Source organism: Pleurodeles waltl, chromosome 12 (genome assembly GCF_031143425.1).
Source record: "Pleurodeles waltl isolate 20211129_DDA chromosome 12, aPleWal1.hap1.20221129, whole genome shotgun sequence".
In the NCBI taxonomy this organism is placed as follows: domain Eukaryota; kingdom Metazoa; phylum Chordata; class Amphibia; order Caudata; family Salamandridae; genus Pleurodeles; species Pleurodeles waltl.
In genome coordinates this window covers 607,979,712-608,000,508 of record NC_090451.1, presented here as the reverse complement: position 1 = coordinate 608,000,508, position 20,797 = coordinate 607,979,712, and the positions used below count along the sequence as shown (strand labels likewise).

The 20,797-nt window shown below is 45.5% G+C and overlaps 1 protein-coding gene across 3 annotated transcripts in view; it reads left to right on the top strand.

Moving 5' to 3' along the window:
* ARHGEF11 (Rho guanine nucleotide exchange factor 11) overlaps positions 1–20,797 on the top strand; it is a 787,362-nt gene that overhangs the window by 251,619 nt on the left and 514,946 nt on the right. For all 3 annotated transcript variants that reach the window (XM_069217872.1, XM_069217873.1, XM_069217871.1), the window contains exon 6: positions 12,892–13,070. In XM_069217872.1, the coding sequence (XP_069073973.1) occupies positions 12,892–13,070 (179 nt within the window). The remainder of the gene's footprint in view (positions 1–12,891; positions 13,071–20,797) is intronic.

Here is a 20,797-nt window from a genome sequence, read left to right as displayed (position 1 = left end):
CATACATCCAGCCCACCTGGATCGGTACGTTAATATTGATGATCAAGATTGCTTGATGTTATGTAGAGTGGAGTGTTATAGAGCAGTGTGTCGTAGAGCGGAGTAGATTGTCATAGAGTGACGTGTAGTAGAGTGTAATGGCATATAGTAGAGTGTCATAGAGTGGACTGGCATAGTTTGTTATAGAGTGGAGTGGCGTACAGTGGAGTGGAATAAAGTTGTATAGTCTTGAGTAGTGTGTCACACAATAGAGAGGAGTAAAGTGACATGGAGTAGAGGGAGTTGTGTAGAGTATCATAGAGTGGAGTAGTGTCATAAAGTGCAGTTGAGTGTTGTGTAGTGGCAGAGTGGAGTAGAGTGTCATGGAGTTAGAGTGACCTCAAGTGAAGTGTTGTAAAGTACAGTGTTGCAGAGTAAATTGGCGTAGAGTGCATTGGTTTTGAGTATAGTGTTGTAGAATGCATTGGTGTAGAATGCATTGACATAGAGTGGAGCAGAATAGAATAGAGTGTAGTGGCACAGCGTAGAGTGCAGTGGCATAGAGTGGCTTAGAGTAGATTTTCAGAGTAGAGTGAAGTAGGGTGGAATGGTGCAGGATAGAGTGCAGTGGCATGGAATGCACTGGCATAGAGTGGAGTAGAGTTGAGTGGTATGGAGTGCAGTGGTGCAGAGTAGAGTCGTGTGGACTTAAGTGGCGGAGATTGCAACCTTGCAGAGTAGAACGGAGTGGTGTAGAGTGCAGTGGCTTAGAGTGGAGCAGAGTATAGTGGCACAGCTTAGATTTCATTGGTGTAGATCAGATTGTTTCAGAGTAGAGGGAAGTGGCATAGGGTGGAATGGTGCAGGCTAGAGTGCAGTGGTATAGAGTAGTGGGATAGAGTGCACTGGCATGGAGTAATACTGAGTAGAGTGCAATGGTGTAGCGTGCAGTGGCATAGAGTGAAGTTTTGCATCGAGTGGAGTTAACAAACTCTAGTGGTATTGTAGAGTGCAGTGGTGCAGAGTGGGGTGGTGCATATTAGAGTTGAGTGGGCAGAGTGCATTAACGTAGAGTAGATTAGAGAGGCATAGAGTGCAGTGGAGCACAGTAAATTGGAGTGGTGTAGATTGCATTGGAATAGAGTGCAATAGAGTAGAGTAGAGTAGAGCAGAATAGTGATGTGCCGCAGAGTAGAGTTGCATAGAGTTCAGTGGCGGAGAGTCCAGTGGTGTAGAGTACAGTGACGTAGAGTGCTTTGGTGTAGAGTACAATAGCATAGCGTGGTGCAGACCATAGTGGCATAAAGAGCAGCGACATATAGTTGTGCAGAGTAGAATATAGTGGTGTAGAATGCAATGGTATAGAGTGGCATAGAGTGCAGTAACGTAGTGTGTTACACAGTAGCATATAAGTGCAGTGATGCAGAGTAGATTGGCATAGAGTGCTGTGGTGTAAAGTGGTATAGAGTGCAGTGGCATTCAGCGGTGTAAAGTGGAGTGGTATCTGATAGAGAATTCTAGATGCAGATTCCTTACCTTTGAATTTCCCCAGGCGTCAGACTGGATCCGGAGATTTTTCTTCGAACAGTACCTATGCGTGCCGTCAGGTGGCGGCGATCGACTCCACGGGCGTTTGTTGGTGTCATGTTCGCCATTATGACGTAACGGTCATATATAGGCACCACCCCGGCATGCAGACATCACTTGTTTTCTTTCCACGCCAGCCTACGTGCAGTTCTGGAGAAGAGCTACCTCAGTACTTTTGTCGAAGTTTTTGATGAGTAATGGATGCGTCAAGGGATGTCCTGCAGGACCGGATTCAAGCCCTGCGACTCCTGTCACCAAACTATGTCGGTGACGGATCTGCACCTCGGGTGTCTTTGGTGCCTGGAGTGCGATCACTACCTGAAGTCGAGCTCCGAGTTTCGGGCCTTGAACCTGAAAGCTTTTAGGGAGCGGTCCCTAAAGCTCATGGCGGCCTTACACTCGACTCCACGGTGCTCACGGTCCCATTCGAGAGGAAGGTCTTGCGATCAGCCGCGGAGTCACCACCACTCCTCGTCCTCAGTCATCTGGACATTCGGGTCACAAGAAGTTGAAGTCGAAGAAGGATAAGCGTTCTTCAACTTCACCCTGTCGCTCGGACGACGCGATGCGGGAAGAGCGCTGACGCTCTAGGCTTCCATCATCGGAGCCTTCATCTGGGTCGGCTCTGCGCTTCCAGACTTCCTGGGAGCCGGAGCCACCCCTGCCAAGCTTAAAGAATTTTATGAGGCAATGCGCCTCATTTTTGGGCAGTCCAACCCACCTTCGGCGCCCTCGGGCACAGGTGAGTCGGTTGGGGCTCCCTCGTGTTCTAAGTCGTTGGATTCGGCCACAGCTCCGGAGGGTCCCTCCAGGTTCAATCGCGGATCCGTCATGACGCCTGTTGTGCCACAGCGACCTTCTCTAGGCGTCAGGTCAGAAGTCAACGCTCCCGATTTCGGTGGGGTCCACACTTTGATCCCATCCTCATATCTGACGACCCAGAGCCGGAAGGATGTAGACCAATGCTGATTCCGTTCTCTATCGGCTCTCCTTGGCCTAGGGTTGATCAAGATCCTTATTCTTGTCAGTATGGGTACGGGGAGAGTATGGAGGGGACGCTGGACCCTTTAGAATACCAGTTTGACCCCCAAATGGACTGGGTGCAGGATTTGGGTGAGGCCAGTGGTCTAAACATCTCCCCTGACACTGGTATGCGCTCTCCTCCTACCGTGGCTATGGAGGAGGGTGCTTCTTATTCCATGGTGGTGAGAAGGGCGGCTGAGGTCCTGGACCTCAAGCTACCTTCTGTGGAGGTTAGGCTTAATATCCTAACTGACGTGCTTCAGCCGGGATCTTCCTCTTCCGAGCCCCTTCTTCCCTTTAATGAAGCACTGACCGACGTCCTTTTGGGTACTTGGTCCAGACCCAGCACAGGGGCTCCTGTGAATAGGACAATTGCCCGCAACCATGGGCCTGCGCAGTCAGACCCTAAATTCCTCACCCAGCACCCCACGCCTGAGAGCCTTCTCATCCAGGCTTCTTCTCCATCCTGCACATTCCGTGCCGCACCCCCGGATAGGGAATCAAAAAGACTGGACAACTTGGCGCTGCAGTCTGCGAACACCGCATGCCTTTTGGGACGCTATTCCCATACTCTTTGGGATACGATCGCACAAGTGTTGCCTAGAGTTCCGGAGGAGACCCTGACTATCCTTTCCCAAGCCGTAACAGATGGGAGGGATGCAGCGAAGTTCATGATTTGTTGTGGACTGATTACTACTGACTCTCTGGGCAGATCGGTTGCATCGACCGTGGACGCCACGCCTGGCTGAGAACATCTGGCTTTTCAGGGGATGTCCAGCAATCCTTGATGGACATAGCGCTTTGATGGCACACGTCTCTTTGGAGACAAGGCGGACTCGGCACTTAAAGGATTCACGAGCCACTCCCGGTCCCTTGGCCTCGCGCCTGCTCCTAGACCCCAGCAGTCTGCCTTTCGCCCCTTTCGTGGTTACGGAAGGGGCACCCAACCGCGTCCTTTCTCCCCTGGCGATCGACCCGCGCATGCTGTACAGACCCTGCACGGCCACGGATGCCGGACCCCTGAGGATCAGGGAGCCAGCGGGTCGCCCAGTCCACCCCCTCCCCCTCCTCAGCCTCCAAATTTTCCTAGTCCGTGGGTACACCAGAAGCCAGTTGGCGGCAGGAATCGCCATCACCTTCCCCAGTGGCAGTCCATTACCTCGGACAGGTGGGTCCTCCAAATTGTCCAAAGGGGCTACTCCCTCCCCTTTGAGACACCTCTTAAAGCCATGCCACCTTTATACAATTGGATATTGGAGGATCACATGGTGTGTCTCCGTGAGGAAGTCTAAGCCCTTTTGGCCAAAGGAGTTATAGAGAGGGTCATGTTGTCAGAAGTAGGTTGTGGTTGCAATTCCCGCTACTTTCTGGTGCCGAAAAAGGACAAAGGTCTTCGGCCTGTATTAGATCTTCGGGCCCTCAACCTCTCCCTCAAAAAGGAGAAGTTCAAAATGTTGACATTGGCTCAGGTCCTATCTGCCCTATATCACGGAGACTGCATGGTAACGTTGGACTTACAAGACGCATACTTCCACATTCCCGTCTTGCCGGCTCACAGATGTTACCTACGATTTGTGGTAGGTCACGAGCACTTTCAGTTTACCTTGCTCCCCTTTGGCCTTACCAGTGCCCCTCGGGTGTTCCCGAAAGTGATGGTAGTGGTGGCAGCTCATCTGCACAGGTTAGGGGTCCCAGTCTTCCCCTACCTTGACGATTGGCTGTTGAAGGTGAACTCGCTCCAGACATTCATCTCCCATCTCCAGACTACGGCGAACCTTCTGCATTCGCTGTGGTTCACTATCAACGTGCTGAAGTCACACCTGAATCCTTCTCAGATGCTCCCTTTCATCGGAGCTGTTCTGGATACAGTGCGGTTTCGGGCACATCCCCCCGAAAAGCGAGTCGATATTCAGGCTATGATACCGATGTTTTAACTTCTGTCCTGGATTTCGGTGACAATGACTGAGGCTTCTGGGCCTCATGTCCTCCTGCATCCTGTTGGTTCAAAATGCCAGGTGGCATATGCAGGCTCTGCAGTGGGACCTAAAGTTCCAGTGGGCACAGCATCAGGGGAATCTCTCCGACAAGGTCAAGATCTCGGAAGGAACTGCGAGAGACCTGCAGTGGTGGTTAACAAATCAGGATTGGGTCAAGGGCAGATCCCTCTTTTTTCCCCAACCAGATCTTACAGTCGTAACAGATGTGTCACTCCTGGGATGGGGCGGCCACATAGGAGAGGCAGAGATTAGAGGCGTCTGGTATCCGGTGGAAACCGGGCTCCATATCAATCATCTGGATCTCCGATTGATTTGACTAGCATTGAAAGCATTCCTTCCCTCTCTCAAAGGAAAAGCAGTGCAAGTGTTCACAGACAACACCACCGCCATGTGGTGTTGCAACAAACAAGGCGGAGTGGTGTCGTGAACCCTTTGTCAAGAGGCCCTTCGCCTCTGGACTTGGCTGGAACATCAGGGCATTTCCCTGGTGGTTCAACACCTGGCAGGCTCCTTGAATGACAGAACAGATGAACTTAGCCGACGATGCTTGGTCAATCACGAATGGCGTCTACATCGAGAGGTGGCGCAAGGTCTCTTCTTGGAGTGGGGAGACTCTTGGGTAGACTTGTTCACCTCCGTAGAGAACGCGCAATGCCAGCTGTTTTGCGTGTTGGAGTTTCCAAGGAGGCATTCGCTCTGCGGCGCTTTTCGTCTTGAGTGGAGTTCAGGCCTCATGTACGCCTTTCCGCCCATACCACTTCTGCCCAGAGTTCTGAAGAAGATCAGGCAAGACCGGGCCCAAGTAATATTGGTGGCTCTGGACTGGGCATGAAGAGTCTGGTATCCCGAGTTTTTCAGCATGGCCATAGACCCTCTGATCAGACTGCCCCTTTGGGAGGATCTTCTGTCGCAGCAGCAGGGGATTGTCCTCCACCCGAACCTGTCAACTCTGTGGCTTCATGCTTGGAGATTGAGCGGCGATGGTTGACGTCTTTTGACTTACCGTCTGAAGTCTGTGACTTATTGTCGCAGCCAGGCGTCCCTTAACCAAAACTGTATACGCTTGTCGTTGGAAGTAATTTGTGGCGTGGTGCATCGACAAATATGTTGATCCTCTATCTGCTCCTCTTTCTCAAGTCCTTCTCTTTATTCTTTCCCTTGCCCAGTAGGGTTAGTTAGTGGTTTCCTAAAGGCCTTACACATCTCTTTCCTCCTATCCCTTTCATCATGCCCCAATGGTATCTCAGTCTTGTACTGACATACCTTATGTGTACCCTGTTTGAGCCGCCTCACAACTACCCTTTACGGCTCTTAACTATCAAGACTGTCTTTTTAGTTGCCATTACTTCTGCCCACAGAGTAAGTGAGCTCCAGGCTCTGTCATCTAAGTCACCTTTCTCAGCCATCCATCCTGATAAAGTGGTACTTTGCACGAGGGCTTCTTTTCTACCTAAAGTAGTGACATCCTTCCATGTCGGACAGTCCATCTCCTTACCTACATTTTATGCACCCCCACATCCCTCTCATGAAGAGAAGAGATTCCACCGCCTGGACCCAAAAAGAGCATTGGCATTCTATCTTGATGTTACCAAAGACTTCCGGGTGGACGATCAACTCTTTGTGGGATATGTGGGTGCAAAGGACGGGAAGGCGGTGCAGAAAAGGACGATTTCATGATGGGTACTCTTATGCATCATAATGTGCTACGCTCTGGCTAAAAAGCAACCTCTGAAGATTTGCGAGCTCACTCCACCAGAGCTACTTCTGCTACCGCAGGGCTAGCACGGGGTGTTCCAGTCCTGGACATCTGTCAGGCAGTGACATGGGCATCTCTGCACACTTTTACCAAACACTACTGCCTAGACAATCCAGTCCGAAGGGACGGCTACTTTGGCCGTTCGGTCCTGCAGGACTTCTTGGTGTGATCTTGGTTTGCAGCCCACCACCGGGGATGGTATTGCTCGGGTATCTATGCAAAGGTAAGGAATCTGCAACTAGAAGTCTCTATCAGATGTACAAGTTAATTACCTGAGGTAACAATATATATGGTAGAGACATATTCTAGTTGCAGATTCCTTACTAACCCGCCCATCCTCCCCGCACAGTGAACTGATTTCTAGGGACAGGAACTGTCCCTTAAGGGCCCTTGTTTTGGCTGACCACTCTGTGTTCTTCATTGCTCCACGCTATTGGCGTGGAAAGTCGTGAAAAGAAACTGACGCCAGCACGCCGGGGTGGCGCCTTTATACGACCGCAACGTAATCACGGCAAGCACGCCGCCTGCGGAGTCGACTGACACCACCTGACGGTGCGCAGAGGTACTGCTCGAAGAAAAATATCCGTATCCGGTCTGACGCCTGGGGAATTTCAAAGGTAAGGAATCTGCAACTAGAATATGTCTCTACCAGATATATTGTTACCGAAGGTAAGTAACTTGTACGACAGGTAGATTGCAATGGCATATGGGCCAGTGGCATAGAATGGTGTAGTGTGGAGTGGCACAGGGTAGATTGCAGTGGCACACAGTGGAATGGTGCAGAGTGGAATACAGTGGAGTAGAGCAGATTTTTTCAGAGTAGAGTGAAGTGGCTTAGAGTGCAGTAGTGCAGAGTAGATTAGAGTGCCTTAAAGTAAACTGGTGTAGATGCAGTGGCATAGACTGGAGCGATGCAGAGTAGAGTGGTTTAGAGTGTAGTGATACAGTGCATTGCATAGAGTGCTGTAGAGTGGTGCAGAGTAGATTGCAGTGGGATAGAGTGTAGCGGGGCAGAGTAGAGTGACAGAGTTCAGTCGTGGAGAGTGGAGTGATGACATTTCCACACATTACTGTTTGTTCACTATATACTTGTATCAGTAATACTGTATGTTTGTGCAAATGTAATGATCATTTCAATTCAAAATGTGCTGTCTGTAATGGCAGTATGCTACTACATCATGGACACTCCACTTCACAGCATATGTGACAAGATAAGAGCAAGTTAAAGGCCTGTTCACAGAAAGCAAGTACTGGTGGAAGAGTATAACAAATAGGGTATGGGCCACGGAAGGGACAAACTCAAGCTCAACAATTTAAAACAAATAAAGCAAGCAAATGTGACTTACAAAACACAACACCAATGGGAAGCAATGGGCAGTATGCATTCCCAGGTGCACTTTCCTAATGTTCTTAGATGTCAGTAGCAATCAAGGCAGCTCCGCTTTCGCCGTCACCCCCTGAAATCTACATGATCATGTATCTCAACAGGGCATCTTTCAATGGGGGAAAAATCTCTTCCTTATGATTCGTCAAATTAGACTCAAACTGGGGTTGAAGGATTAAACAATTCAAGAAAGTTTGGGAAGCACTCTTTTATTTAAACGTGCCTAATCATAGTGAAAAATTAACAAAGACACAAAAACTACTGCTCTGTTAACCCCTCTATTGTGATCAGTACTTTATGCTGTTGATACAAGTCTGTACACTTGTCTTTTGCCTTGCATATTGTTAGAGGTAATGCTAAATGTAACGTAGCGCTTGAATAGTGTGTGTTACGTGCACACAACATTAACTTAAATATTTGCCCAACAGCTTGACTAGCATATCTACAGTTTAGTACAAATGACAAGTAGTAGCAGGTGTAGGTTACAAAAAGGATATAAATTTCTATCCATTTACATATGTGTGATGTAAACATAAATGGGTGAATTTCAGTGTTTTTTGGAGTTTAAAATGTTACGTTGACACTGAAATTTTCGCCTAACTATAACATCACTTTAACCATTTTTTCAGTGAATTTCTACTGTCTTTTTTAACATAAAATAATATTTTACTACTATAGGTAAAACCATACATGAAGCCAACCCCTCTATATGGTGTAGTGTTGGTTGTAGGGCCTTGCCTGCGAGCAGCCAACCCTATGCCACCACAGCCTTCTTCAACACCAAAATATTAAATGTGAGCCTATTGTCTTTATCAATGGGTGACCATATCAGTATGTCTAACCCAGATCTATCATCTTTCTTCAAAAATCACCAGTATTTTTAATCAAATGTATATTTCAGTAGTTCACACAATGCATGGCTTATTATTATTGATCATTATAAATATGATTCATAAAGTTTTGATTAAAAAACATCTTTGCAACTCTGCTAACACCACCCTGGGCACATACTGAAAGCTTCCCTGGGAATGTATTTTGGCCCTTACTTACCATTGACTTTGTTTGTAACTCACATTTATTTGCTTTCTATTGTCTGAATTTATTTGTTTTAGGCTGCCCAGCATGAGTGCATCCTGCAAGTGGAGCATAGCCATTTTATTGTATTCTTCCACAAGTTCTTGTCTGTGTAAACAGGCCTTTAAATCTTGTTCCTGTCACATTTGCTGTGCATTCAAAGACAGAAGTCAAATGTCAGGCTTTGCCTTTGAGGAAGCTTAATGTTTACGTTTCCTGCCCTGGGTTCAAAGTGAGAAGGTTATTGTGACAATCTTGCTATGAACTAAAAGTTTTTTTTCTAGCCCACAACAAAATTTAAATGTCTGTAAAAGAACTGCAGTTAGTTCAGAATATATTGGAATTAGGAAAGCACAAATAAAGCACTTTTTGGTGGTGGAAGCAAATATTTTATTTCAATTAAAACAAATCGGTACACTAGGTGATGACATTTCCACACATTATTGTTTATGTGCTGTATGCTTTTGTCAGTAAAACGGAATGTGTCTGCTAATGTAATGGTCATTTCAGGTGAAAAGTGTTGTCCTCAATGGCAGTGTGCTACCACACATGCATAATCCACACTACACTACTCCATGCTTTGCCCCACCACTATACTCTACTCTATGCCACTCTGCCATGTCCCTCCACTCTAAGCCCCTCCACTGTGACACTCTACGACACGCTGCTCTGACATGCCACTCCGCTGTACTATACTCTGGCACACCACTATACGCCATTTTACTCTGCACCCCTCTGCGCATCGACAGTCCACTCAACAACACTTCTCTACACACTGTGCCACTCTACTCTTCAACAGTGTACTCCACTCCACACTACCACACTGCAATCCACTCTACCACACCACGCCACTCCACACCACTTTCCTCTACTCCACCTCACCCACTCGGCTCCTCTACAACAGACTACGCCACTCCACAACACTATAATCTATGCCTCTCCTCTCTATGCTACTGCACTCTGACACTCTACTCCCTCCAGGACACACTATGCCACTCCACGACTCTACTCCACAACACTCTACTCCACTCCATGCCACTTCACTGTATTTCATCCATGTCACCCTATGACACTCTGTGCCATTCCACAACACTCCATACCAATCCAGCACTCTGCACTACACCACTCCACAATGCTCTAAACCAGTTCACGACAGTCCGCAACACTTTACACCACTCCATTTTATGACACTCTACTCTGGCACTTCACTCTGACAGCGTACTTCCCTCAATGCCACAATACTGTACTCTACTGGATACAGCTCACTCTGTCACTTACGTCTACTCTACGCCCCTCCAATCTATGACACTATATGCTCTTCCACACTATGCCCTTCCACTCTTCTCCCTCCATGACACTCTACACCCCTCTGTTTGACTCCACACATCACCACTCTGTCACATGCCATGCCACTTCGCTATCACACTCAACTCCTCTCTACACCGCTCTCCTATAGGCCTCTAACTTTTAGCCATGCTGAACAGCAGCCATGCTGGGGTCCAACATGGGTGAAGTTAATTGACAAAGCCAGTAGTTCTTGCATAGGTGAGAACTATTGGCTTTGCTAGTGGTTGTTCTTGTTTTTGATGGGTGAAAAATGTAAAAATGAATCGTCATATTGTTTTGTTTTTTTTAATAAAAAACAAAAACAAAACATGTTTCTGAGTCATAAAAACAACAAGAGGGCCTTGCACACCAGCTGGAGAGCATAGAGATCCAGCATTTTCCCCCACCTCCCGAGCCTTTCCACCCTGGGGACTCTATCCCGGGGGCTCTATTTTTTTTTTTAGTAAGGGAACCTGGTGAAGGACCCCCCCAAACAATAAGTGACCTTAAGGCCCTGATTCCCCAATAGCCTTTTTTAGAAATAAGGAGAGATGGTGCTTATCCCCCCCTCTCCAAACCACCAAGGTTCCCGGAACCTCACCCTCTGGCACCTTATGTATGAAAATCAGGAGAGTGGGGCATGTAGCCTACCACCCACAGCCTTTACAGGGGCCACATCCCCCCGGGCCTTTTTAAAAAAAAAAATAAGGGGAGTAGGAGCAGAGCCCTTGCACCCAGATCCAAGAAGGGTCCCGCGTTTCCATCCCCAGACCCTTTTTAAAAAAATTAAACTAAGGGGAAGAAGTGCATGGCACCCAGCATGATCCTTTACGGCCTTGTGTACTCCATCGACCGGGGCCTTAAGACGGTACACAGGGTCCACCTGAGGCACCCACAAACTATGTTGGGGTCTGCGTGGGAGCCAAAGGGCTCCTGCACCCCCAGCCGGCTCCCCCAGCCAGCGCCATACAGGGTGCTGGCTGGAGCTGGCACTTTCTTTGCTCCCTTCAGGGATGACCAGCTGTTTTAATTGCTCCTGGTGGAAGGGAGCAAAGTTGAGTTCCCGGGCGGATGTGTGCTGTTAGAGTATGCCCACACTCTCCTGTACAGGTAACTACTGTGTCCCGAAGGAGGGCTTCCCGAGACACCGTGTAATATCTTCCCCTGGAGTGGGGCCGCACGGGGACGATACCCGCACGGCGATGGACGCACGGGGCTCCCCTACCCTTTTTGTAATTATTTGGCCCCAGGGGGGTGGTGTCCTCGAGGAGGTCCAGGGAGAGGGCCTCATGACCCCTCCCTTTAAAATAACGTTTGGTCCCAGTGGATGGGATCCCCAGGACCCATAAGTGACTCAGGTAGGGGGGGCTCCCTCACACCACCTCCAAATATATATTTTGGCCCTAGTGGGAGATCCCTCTGGGCCCTTCCCACAAGGACTAGAGTGGCAGGATATCACTACCCTTAGTCTCTGCCACCACTTGACAGATCACCCCGAGTTTTTCATGAAGAAACTAGTCAAGAAAGAGAATCTTCTTGGAAAATGTTGTGAAGGTTTGTAAACCGGTGCTAAAGTTATAAGCAAAACAAAAAAGGCTTTTCCTATTGAACCGCTGACCTAATTATAACTATAGAGTGGCGACCCCACCGCTTGGATGGATGGATGGATAAACGGATATTTATATATATATATATATATATATATATATATGTGTGTGTGTGTGGTTCTGTGTAGGGGTGGGCAGAATTTGATTCTGCGCAATTCAGCAGAATTATATTACAATTCTGCTTAATTCCACGGTATGGCTGAGTGGGAATTTGCTGCTATTTTCTTAGCACAAAATGCACCCATGCGTCCCTAAATAGATGCCAGGATGTCTTTTGAGTTAAGAAATAGCGCTATGAAATGCACTCCAGTGCTTACCACTCGATGCATGGGCGCACTTACATACTCTGCAGTAATTATTGCATGGTATATAAGGGTACCGAGGGGTATACACATGCTGCGCATAGTCACTGCAGAGTACGGAAGTGTGCTGGGAGTATGCACTGTAGTGCATACCCCTAGGTTCTGTTACGTACTGCTCCCTCTTCCTGTCCTGTTTAAAACACCAAACAATGCCGATAAATTCCGCGGGTGGAGTGGTGGAATATGCTAAAGAATTTGCGTTTGAAAATTAATGTAGAATTACCAAATTCCTCCAATTCTGACGGCGGAATTAAAATTTCCGGCCGCACCTGTAAACTGTGCATTCATCATAAGATTAACTCACAGTAAACGTGTTAGTATGTGGTTATTAGTACATTTGTTTCAAATATGGGTCAACTTTGTTTTCACTGACATGGTACCCTGTCTCTCTATGAATGTATGTATTTAGACATGTAGGTGTATATTTAGCATTATACGCGCGCACTATCAGGTAAGGCACTTCGATCATTATATTAATTTTCTCGTGGCAGCAACTGACGGCTTGTCAGAAGAGATGCCGATAGAAGTGACCACGTGTGCAGTGCAATAATCTTCATAATATATGTTTTTTCACATTCTGTCTGTCTAGCAGGATAACACTCGAGGTTAGAGTTCACGTTTGTTTAACTTTGCTTTCTGCTGCTTTTGAAACTAGACAAGTGAACTTTTGCATACATTTGCAGTAATTTGGCAACTACCTGTCTATCTTGTTTTCATCGCAGCTCCAATATGTTCTGACTTTTTTTTTCAGGAGTGTATTTTTTAATTAAGATTTCCACCTCCTTCTCCTTTACAGCCGGCGCTTACGTTGCACTGACACTTTTGGGCCCCCCTCCTCCATCTCTTGGGGTGTCTGGGATAACTCAAGAATTTGGCGCCTCCGGGATCCACCGGAAAGCTCAAGCGTCTCCCCCACCACCCCCTCCACCTCCGCTGCCTCCGCCACAGCGGATCACAGGACCCAAACCACTACAGGTAATACAGGCTTTTGATTGGCAGCTTAGCTTATGGTATTTTTGAAGGAGGCGCTGCCCAGACCTGGAACATAGTTAAGAGGAACAGCTAGCTAATATCAACAATAATTAACAGTTTTTATGAACTGCATGCAATCCTTTCGCAGTGCCCGTACTTGACGCTCGGGAAAAATGCAGTTACCTAAAGGTCTGTGCACAATTTAAAGTTTTTGATAGTAATTACTTTTCTCCCAAATGACAGTGAAGCGCTTACCTCCTGAGTTTACATATATTTTTTTCTCGTTTTTTTGCAACATGTACAAACTAATAATCATTTCTACAATATGTTTCTTTCTGTCGTTTATCGCATCATCCTTATTTTTGCATAAGACAATAAGGAAGGGGTTAGCTGATGAGAAGGCCATGTTTCAGTCGAAAAAGGTTTGTCAAAAACATGTATTCTTATCATATTTATATCCTTCCAGCCATCAAACAAATCACTCTTTAGGGGCTTAGACATTCGCACCTAGCTGAAGACTGGTCTTGAAAGAGGTCTGATGTGGGCTACCTTTACCTTTGGTCTCAGCAAAAGGGTTGCCTGGATTTCTACCCGCAGTGGCGCAAACCATTGAGAATCCTGTCAGGGGGACAATGTTTCTTTGGTAAAACTCATACCAAGACTTAAAGAACGTGATATTCTGTGACAGATCTAGGTGCACAAAGTGGTCACTGCATTTGAAATTATTCAAAAGGCATGGCTTCACAACCTTGTGTCACCCAGCCTACACAATTTTAAGTAACATTGCCCTGTTAAGGAATTAGTTGGGACTCAGATAGTACAGTTGCTGAAGGAGATAACCTCTGGGAGCCCCCTAGCACCTCCGGGAATGTAAAACTATTTGGGGAAAACGTATTGCAGAGTTACATATTGAGAAATAATTAGGAAATAGATGCCGCATTTTCTTCTTTCCAAGGTTGTTCTGTTCATGATGCCTCGTATTTGGGAAGAAAAGTGGAGTTCTTAGAGAGTAGTGTTAGGTCAGCACATACCTGATTTCTGGGTGTGGCCGAACAGTCTCAAGGAAAAAGATTCAAATGTGTAGGGCTGAGACATTATGGACAAGAGTTGTGAGGACTGCATCATTTCCTACAATGCAAAGGTAAAGGGGAGCACCACCTCATCTCCAAGGGCCTAAATGGATGTGAAAATAGTGAGCAGGTTGATATTGTTTTTTTTAGTAGATGCTACCTACATTGTTTTTTATCTAATATAAAATAAAACGTTTAGCCCAGTGTTTCCCAACCTTTTGACTCCCGAGGACCGCCACTGAATTACTACTACTGGAATCTGGGGACCCCCATGAAATTCGTACGATTCAAATTTCAAACATTAAAACAGTAATTCGCAAAAAATACACAAACAAGTACACGCCAAACAAATACTCAAATTAGTAAAGATATAATTTTTTTATATTGAAAAAAATTGCACAAATTGGAAAACTTTAATGGGAAGGTTGGTGCTGAATCTCGGCGACTAACTTTTCAGTGTTTTGTTTTATTTAGGAAAGCTGAATCCTCAAGTCACATTCTAAATTTCCCAAGCAATTTTTTTATTTATTTTTTAGATACAGAAACTTTTTAATTGAATGCGTGGTGGGCAAAGGAAGCAAAACCATAAAGGCTTCTCATCTCTCCATAGCCTCTCTGTCACATGTATTTAATTTGATTTATAGCATCTCTCATACCAGTGTAGGGTGTCAAAACACTTTACAGGGGACTACAAGGTGTAGGATTCACCTCATCCATACTGTTAGGCATTTTCTAAGAGCGCTTGGTCTGGAGAAACACAAACTCAGGATTCAGAACATAACACAGTGGCTAGCCTTGACTTTAATAATAGCATACTCCTATGCAAGCAAACCTTTTTTAGCAGTAATGAAAGAATTGGAAAAAAATATAATTTTCTAATTTGTTCCATGTAGTTCTTTGTTGGCAGTTCATAACTCACTGTGCTAGATTATGATTGTGACCTATGAACTGCACAATACCAAAAGAATCTCTGTAACAAAAGCGGTAACCCAGTGTGCTATGCACATAAAATGTAGTTCTTTGCATGATACACATTCTTTGCATCTGGCATATTAACCATCTGCACTACCTCGAATCTGCCACTAGACAATCTCCCATCTCTCCAGCAGGTACATTAACCACCAGAGTTATCTTGACACTTTTATTTTTGTTGGAAAGCTTATACTGAACTTTGCAGTGCTTTTAAAGCTGCTGCACAAATGAATAAACAGATAAAAAAAGTATGCACATGTTTCTGTAGAGGGCCCAGTTGAAGAAATGACTTCATGCCTGTCCAGGCCTGCGGACCCCCTGGGAATGTGTAAGAGACCCCTGAGGGTCTGTGGACCACAGGTTGGGAAATGCAGGTTTAGACTATAGATGCGGTTGAATACTGATGTATATTTCTAACCGCAGATTCCTCACACTGTGACTCTCCCCAGTCACATGACTGGAAAACTTTCTGCGCAAGTTTCTGTGTGCTGGCAGTTGACGCCATTGGCCAGTGTCTCAACTCCATCCCACAAATGGACATGCACAGATTGCCATTTGTATGTACAGTTGGTACTGAGCCGGTAGCAGAATTGCAAGTCTCATACACACACCATAAGGGTACAACTTGAACAATAGGACAGGTTTTCTTCATACTGAGAAGAGTTACACTACAGGAAGTAGCAGTGCAAGCTTTACTCACACTAAAGATAGAGGTACAACAGAGAGATTGTCTGTGCCAGCTCACCCCCTTACCCTAACCAAGGTCAGCTGCAGTGATGAATTTGTCACACAGTGTGGGCTGCAGCTATGAAAACCAACTTCAACTTCAAGCAGCACGTACAGTACAGAAATGAGCTGTGTGGGAATCCCTTACAGAATACAGAAAGTAGTAGCGCAGTAACCATCTGTGCAAGCCTCCATCACATAGTTAGGTCGAGCGCGCATGCGATTTGACCTGTTGTATGTATTATGGGTTTTTAACCACGCCACCTCACGCCCATCACTTTTACTCGTTCGTGGGCTTGCCTTTCAGAAATCACTTGATGTCATTGGTAAATGCTATACATTTGTCCTGCCTTGAGGCTGTTTTTGTCATGCCTTGGAGACTGCCCCCGTTGCATGGATTATTGCACAATTGACGATAATTTCTGCGTAGGCAAACTATTTCTTTTGTCTCTCCACTTCGCGCTGCATGGCGCTCAAGAGTGAACAGGCACAGCAGCGTGAACACGATTAGAGCGCTGGTCACATTGATCATAGTTACCTAATCAGAGTAATTTCTTGTGGCTCTCCCCTTAAAACACTTAAATTGGTGAATGCTTTACATAACACAAAAACCCTCCAAGTTAAAGCAACTCTTTCGCCACCGCGGGAGAGCTGATACCTCAATATTCACTGCACTTGGGAAAACGTGACCCATAATAGTTTGCATGGCATTACTTTTACAAAACATTGTGGCTCATAACTCAGCCTGTGGTGGTCCTAGGACAATGGGACCACTACAAAAAACATACAGCACAGCACACTCTTTCTGTCCAGGTCATCTCTGGGTCCCCACACTAGGTTAGTGGGGACCCCAAAATAACCCATCCCACCATTCAGTGTCTTTTAAGCGCTCTCATGGATGTAGCTTCTGTTTTGCAGCAGGGAATAGCTTGTGTTTTAAGTGCCGTGTTTGTAATATCATTGCTATAGGCCTGCTGCCACAGAATATATGTAATGCACTATGCCCTCTAGGGGCTAAATATATGATTACACTACATTTTGATTGCCATTTTCTTTTTGTGTGGTTATGCTCTCTAGGGGCTAACTATATAAGTTGCATGACCATGTTTTCGTACAAATGCTATTTTCATTGTGTTGTCCTCTAGGGGCTGTTGTAGGCATAACAGACATATCACCTTATTAAAATATTCGTGGCATAGAAACTTGTGCCATAATGCTTTGTAGGGCATTACTTATACAATCGTTTTTGGTCACAACTCAGCCTGTGGTGGTCCTAGGACAATGGGACCACCTTCAAAACATTGCCCACAATGTACTCTCTTTCTATATCATCTATGGGTCCCCACACTATGTTAGTTGGGACCCCAAAATAATAACCCCTACCACCATTCATTATCTTCTTAAGCTCTCTAATGGCTGGAACATTTGTTTTACAGCTGGTAGAAATTATGTTTTATGGGCCTTTTTTGTAATATCATTGCAGTAGTCGTGCTAGCCTTGAAAATGTGTAATGCACTATGCTCACTGGGGGCTAAATATATGGTTACACTTAATTACTTTATCCCATTCTTTGTTCATGTAGTTATGCTCTCCAGTGGCTGACTGTGTGGCTACATGACCATAATGCTTCCAAATGCTATTTTATTTTTTGTGAGTGCTTTCTAGGGGCTGTTCTGAGCATTTCAATCAACATATAATAACATTCGCAGCACGGAAACTCGTCCCATAATACTTTACGGGACATTACTTTTACAAAACATTTTTGCTTATAACTCAGCCTGTGGTGGTCCTAGGACAATGGGACCACCTACAAAACACTTGTTCTGTCTAGGTCATCTCTGGGTCCCCACACTAGTTTAGTGGGACCCCAACATAATAACTCCGCCCACCATTAAGTGTATTTTAAGCTTTCTCACGGCTACAACTTTTGTTTTACAGCTAGGAGATGTTTTGTTTTAAATGGCTTGTTTGTAATATCATTACATTAGGCCTGCTAGCCTTAAAAACACCCTCTAGTGGCTAAGTATATGGTTACACTGCATTACTTTGTCCTGTTTTTCATGGGGTTATCCCCTCGGGGGGCTAACCATATCGTTACATGACCAAGTTTCTTACAAATTATATTTTTGTTATGGTGCCCTCTGAGGGCTGTTTTGAGCATTACAGTCTAATGCCAAACGTTTATTTCTAATAATAAAGGTTGATATGATAATTGTATATGTTTTAATAATCTCTCCTAATTACAATTATGACCATAATTCAGGCCAACTTAATGTCCTTATTACACTATGACTGTTTGAACACTTGTGATATGCTTGGGTGACCCTTCTAGTTTATTTCTCTTCTGTGGCTGACTTGTGTCTTTTTTGGGGAATTGTGTTAGCCAGCCAACAACTCTGATGGTAGGGTGGTGATTGTGGTATTCTACTGGAATTAGCATGGCAGATTTAAATTAGGATACAAAATGGCAACATTTTCATTTTTTGCTGCAGATAGAGGAAAAAGGTGAATAGAAGTGCTTTAGTTACATGCAGGGGCACAGGAATTAGATGTCAAGAAAAGATGAAATTATGAGGCAGTGTTGACCAATTTGTGTGGCAAGAAAAGTGCAGTTATGAATTTACAATGCCTATAGCTCCAACTCAAGCAAATGAGAGACTTGTTGCTCTAGTTTACTAAACATGAGAAGTACGAGAGGTAGCTGTGGGAGCGCCTATCACGGAGAACAGGCAGCAGTACAAACCTCCCTCACAAAACTGAAACAACATGGGCAACTTCTGTACTGACCTCCCTCACAGAAAACAGGTACAGTATAGTGGGTAGCAGAGCAATTCGACCTCAGAATAATGTTTTAGGACACTCATCACTTCTGGCATTTCTCACAAAACACAAATGTGTAGGTTGGCAAATCTGCTTATAGACTTCATGTAATCTGTCACTTCTTCAGGCAATCCTTGCTTCATATCCAGCACTAGCCTGCGTGCAGTGATTTTTTTTATTTCCATGTTTATTACGATAACACAAAAACTAAAAATCTCAAAATGCAAGTGTTGTGACGATTAAAAAGTCAGGACGGGCTTGACAGTGTGACCCACTGGCAGCAACTAGTCTGCACACACCAAGTCTGGAGTGTGCAAGGCACCCACCTTAATAGGTGAGAAATTATTGGGCATCAAACACACTTACTGTTTCAAAGTGTAGTCTGATTGCAGCAGCAGTGCCACTTCTTGCTAACTTGCTGGGGGTAAGGTCTTGAATTTAAGATATTTATTTTAGTGTACATATCCTAGGGAACCTAAGTGGGGAAGGTTACTTCAGCGAAGAAACTTAAAAATTTACAATTAACAGGAGAAATACAGTGAAGGTTAGTTCAGAGGCTTGGCAGGCTCCATTTCCCAGGTATGAGACAGGAAATTGAGTTGCTTAAAAAGATACCAGATGTCCCTACTGCTGTTCGCTAGGCCTGGGATCAGAGACCCTACATAGTAATTTTAAAGTAGAGAAAATAAAAATAAAAATTCTGCTACTGTCGCACAAACTGAACTGGACTTTACTTCTGGGCGGACTAGAGTTCCTTATCCCCTAAAAGGTCATACATTGGCGAGAGAGGGCCTGCCCATCGAGCCCTGTCTGCTTCAGCAGGCTCTGCTATGAGCTGTATCAAGCGTTCTTTTTAAAATGTTTGCAAGAAGCACAGTGGTAATTCTTTTTCAAACTAACAGCAATCAAGGCTCTTCAGAACATTGTTTAGCTTTTGAACTTGGCTATCCGAGTCCAAGCTCACAAGAGTAATGCCAGGGGTTGCAAGGGACAAGTCAGGGGTTACTGTTGTGACCTCATAAATGATGTTAATGGGAGCAAAGTGTAGTTTATGGCTTTTCTTCAGCCACAACGACTCCTGGACATTTGGACTATGAGCCTGATATTTTAGGCTCAATCCTAGATCTTTGTGAGGATGGCTCAGAAGGTTTTTGTCCTCTTGAATCCTCCTGGTCAGCTGCCCCAGGAGACAAATGTGAGCCCTATAATAGTACTGGAAATCTAAGTGGACCTAGCGTCCAGGTTGCCATCGCAACATCAATCAGGTCTCGAAGGATGTGTACCAAGGTCTACAGTGTTGACTGATTGATCTCAATTTGTCCTGGTACAGGCCACTCTCTCTCCTGCACCTAAAGCGAACAGTGGTGATGGATGCATCACTGCAGAGTTGAGGGAGGGTCATTTGAGGTAAATAGAGATCAGAGGCCTCTTGCCTCCAATAGAAGACTAGATCCTTTTCACCCTACTGGAGCCACAGCCATCCATTTGGTGCTGAAAACATTCCTGTCATAAGTATGTGCAACACTGGTGTAGATTCTCATGGACAACACTAGTGCCATGTGATATTGCAACAAGGAGGGTGGAGTGGGATCCTGTGCCTGTAGGCTCTGCAACAGTAGGGATGGTTCCAGCACCATAACATCTTCCTGGTTATCAACCACCTGGAGGGGTCCCTGATTGCAAAGCAGATAAGCTGAAAAGGTGTCCTCTGGCAGGTTGCGAGTGGCATCTACAGCCCAAGGTTGTGTAAGGCATATTTGACCAGCGAGGGAGCCTGGCTTGATCATTTCACCATAGTCGAGAATATACAGTTTCAATAGTATTATCTGTTCGAGTTCTAGCAAGCTGTATTCCGGCGTGAATGGAACAACGTATTCCTCTGTGGCTTTCTGCCACTACCTTACCTGCCCTAAGTTCTGGAGAAGATAAAGAACAACTGTGCCACAGTCGTTCTAATTGGCCCATATTGGTCCTGGAAATTTTGGTATTAGGCACTCCTGAACATGAACATCTGTTCTCCTATCAGTATACCATTTTGGAAGAATCTCCTGTGTCAGCAGAAGGGCATGATCCTTCACCTGAACAACTGCACCTTTGACATGGCTGAAGATTGAGTGGCAGCAACTAACTGCCTTTGAGTTG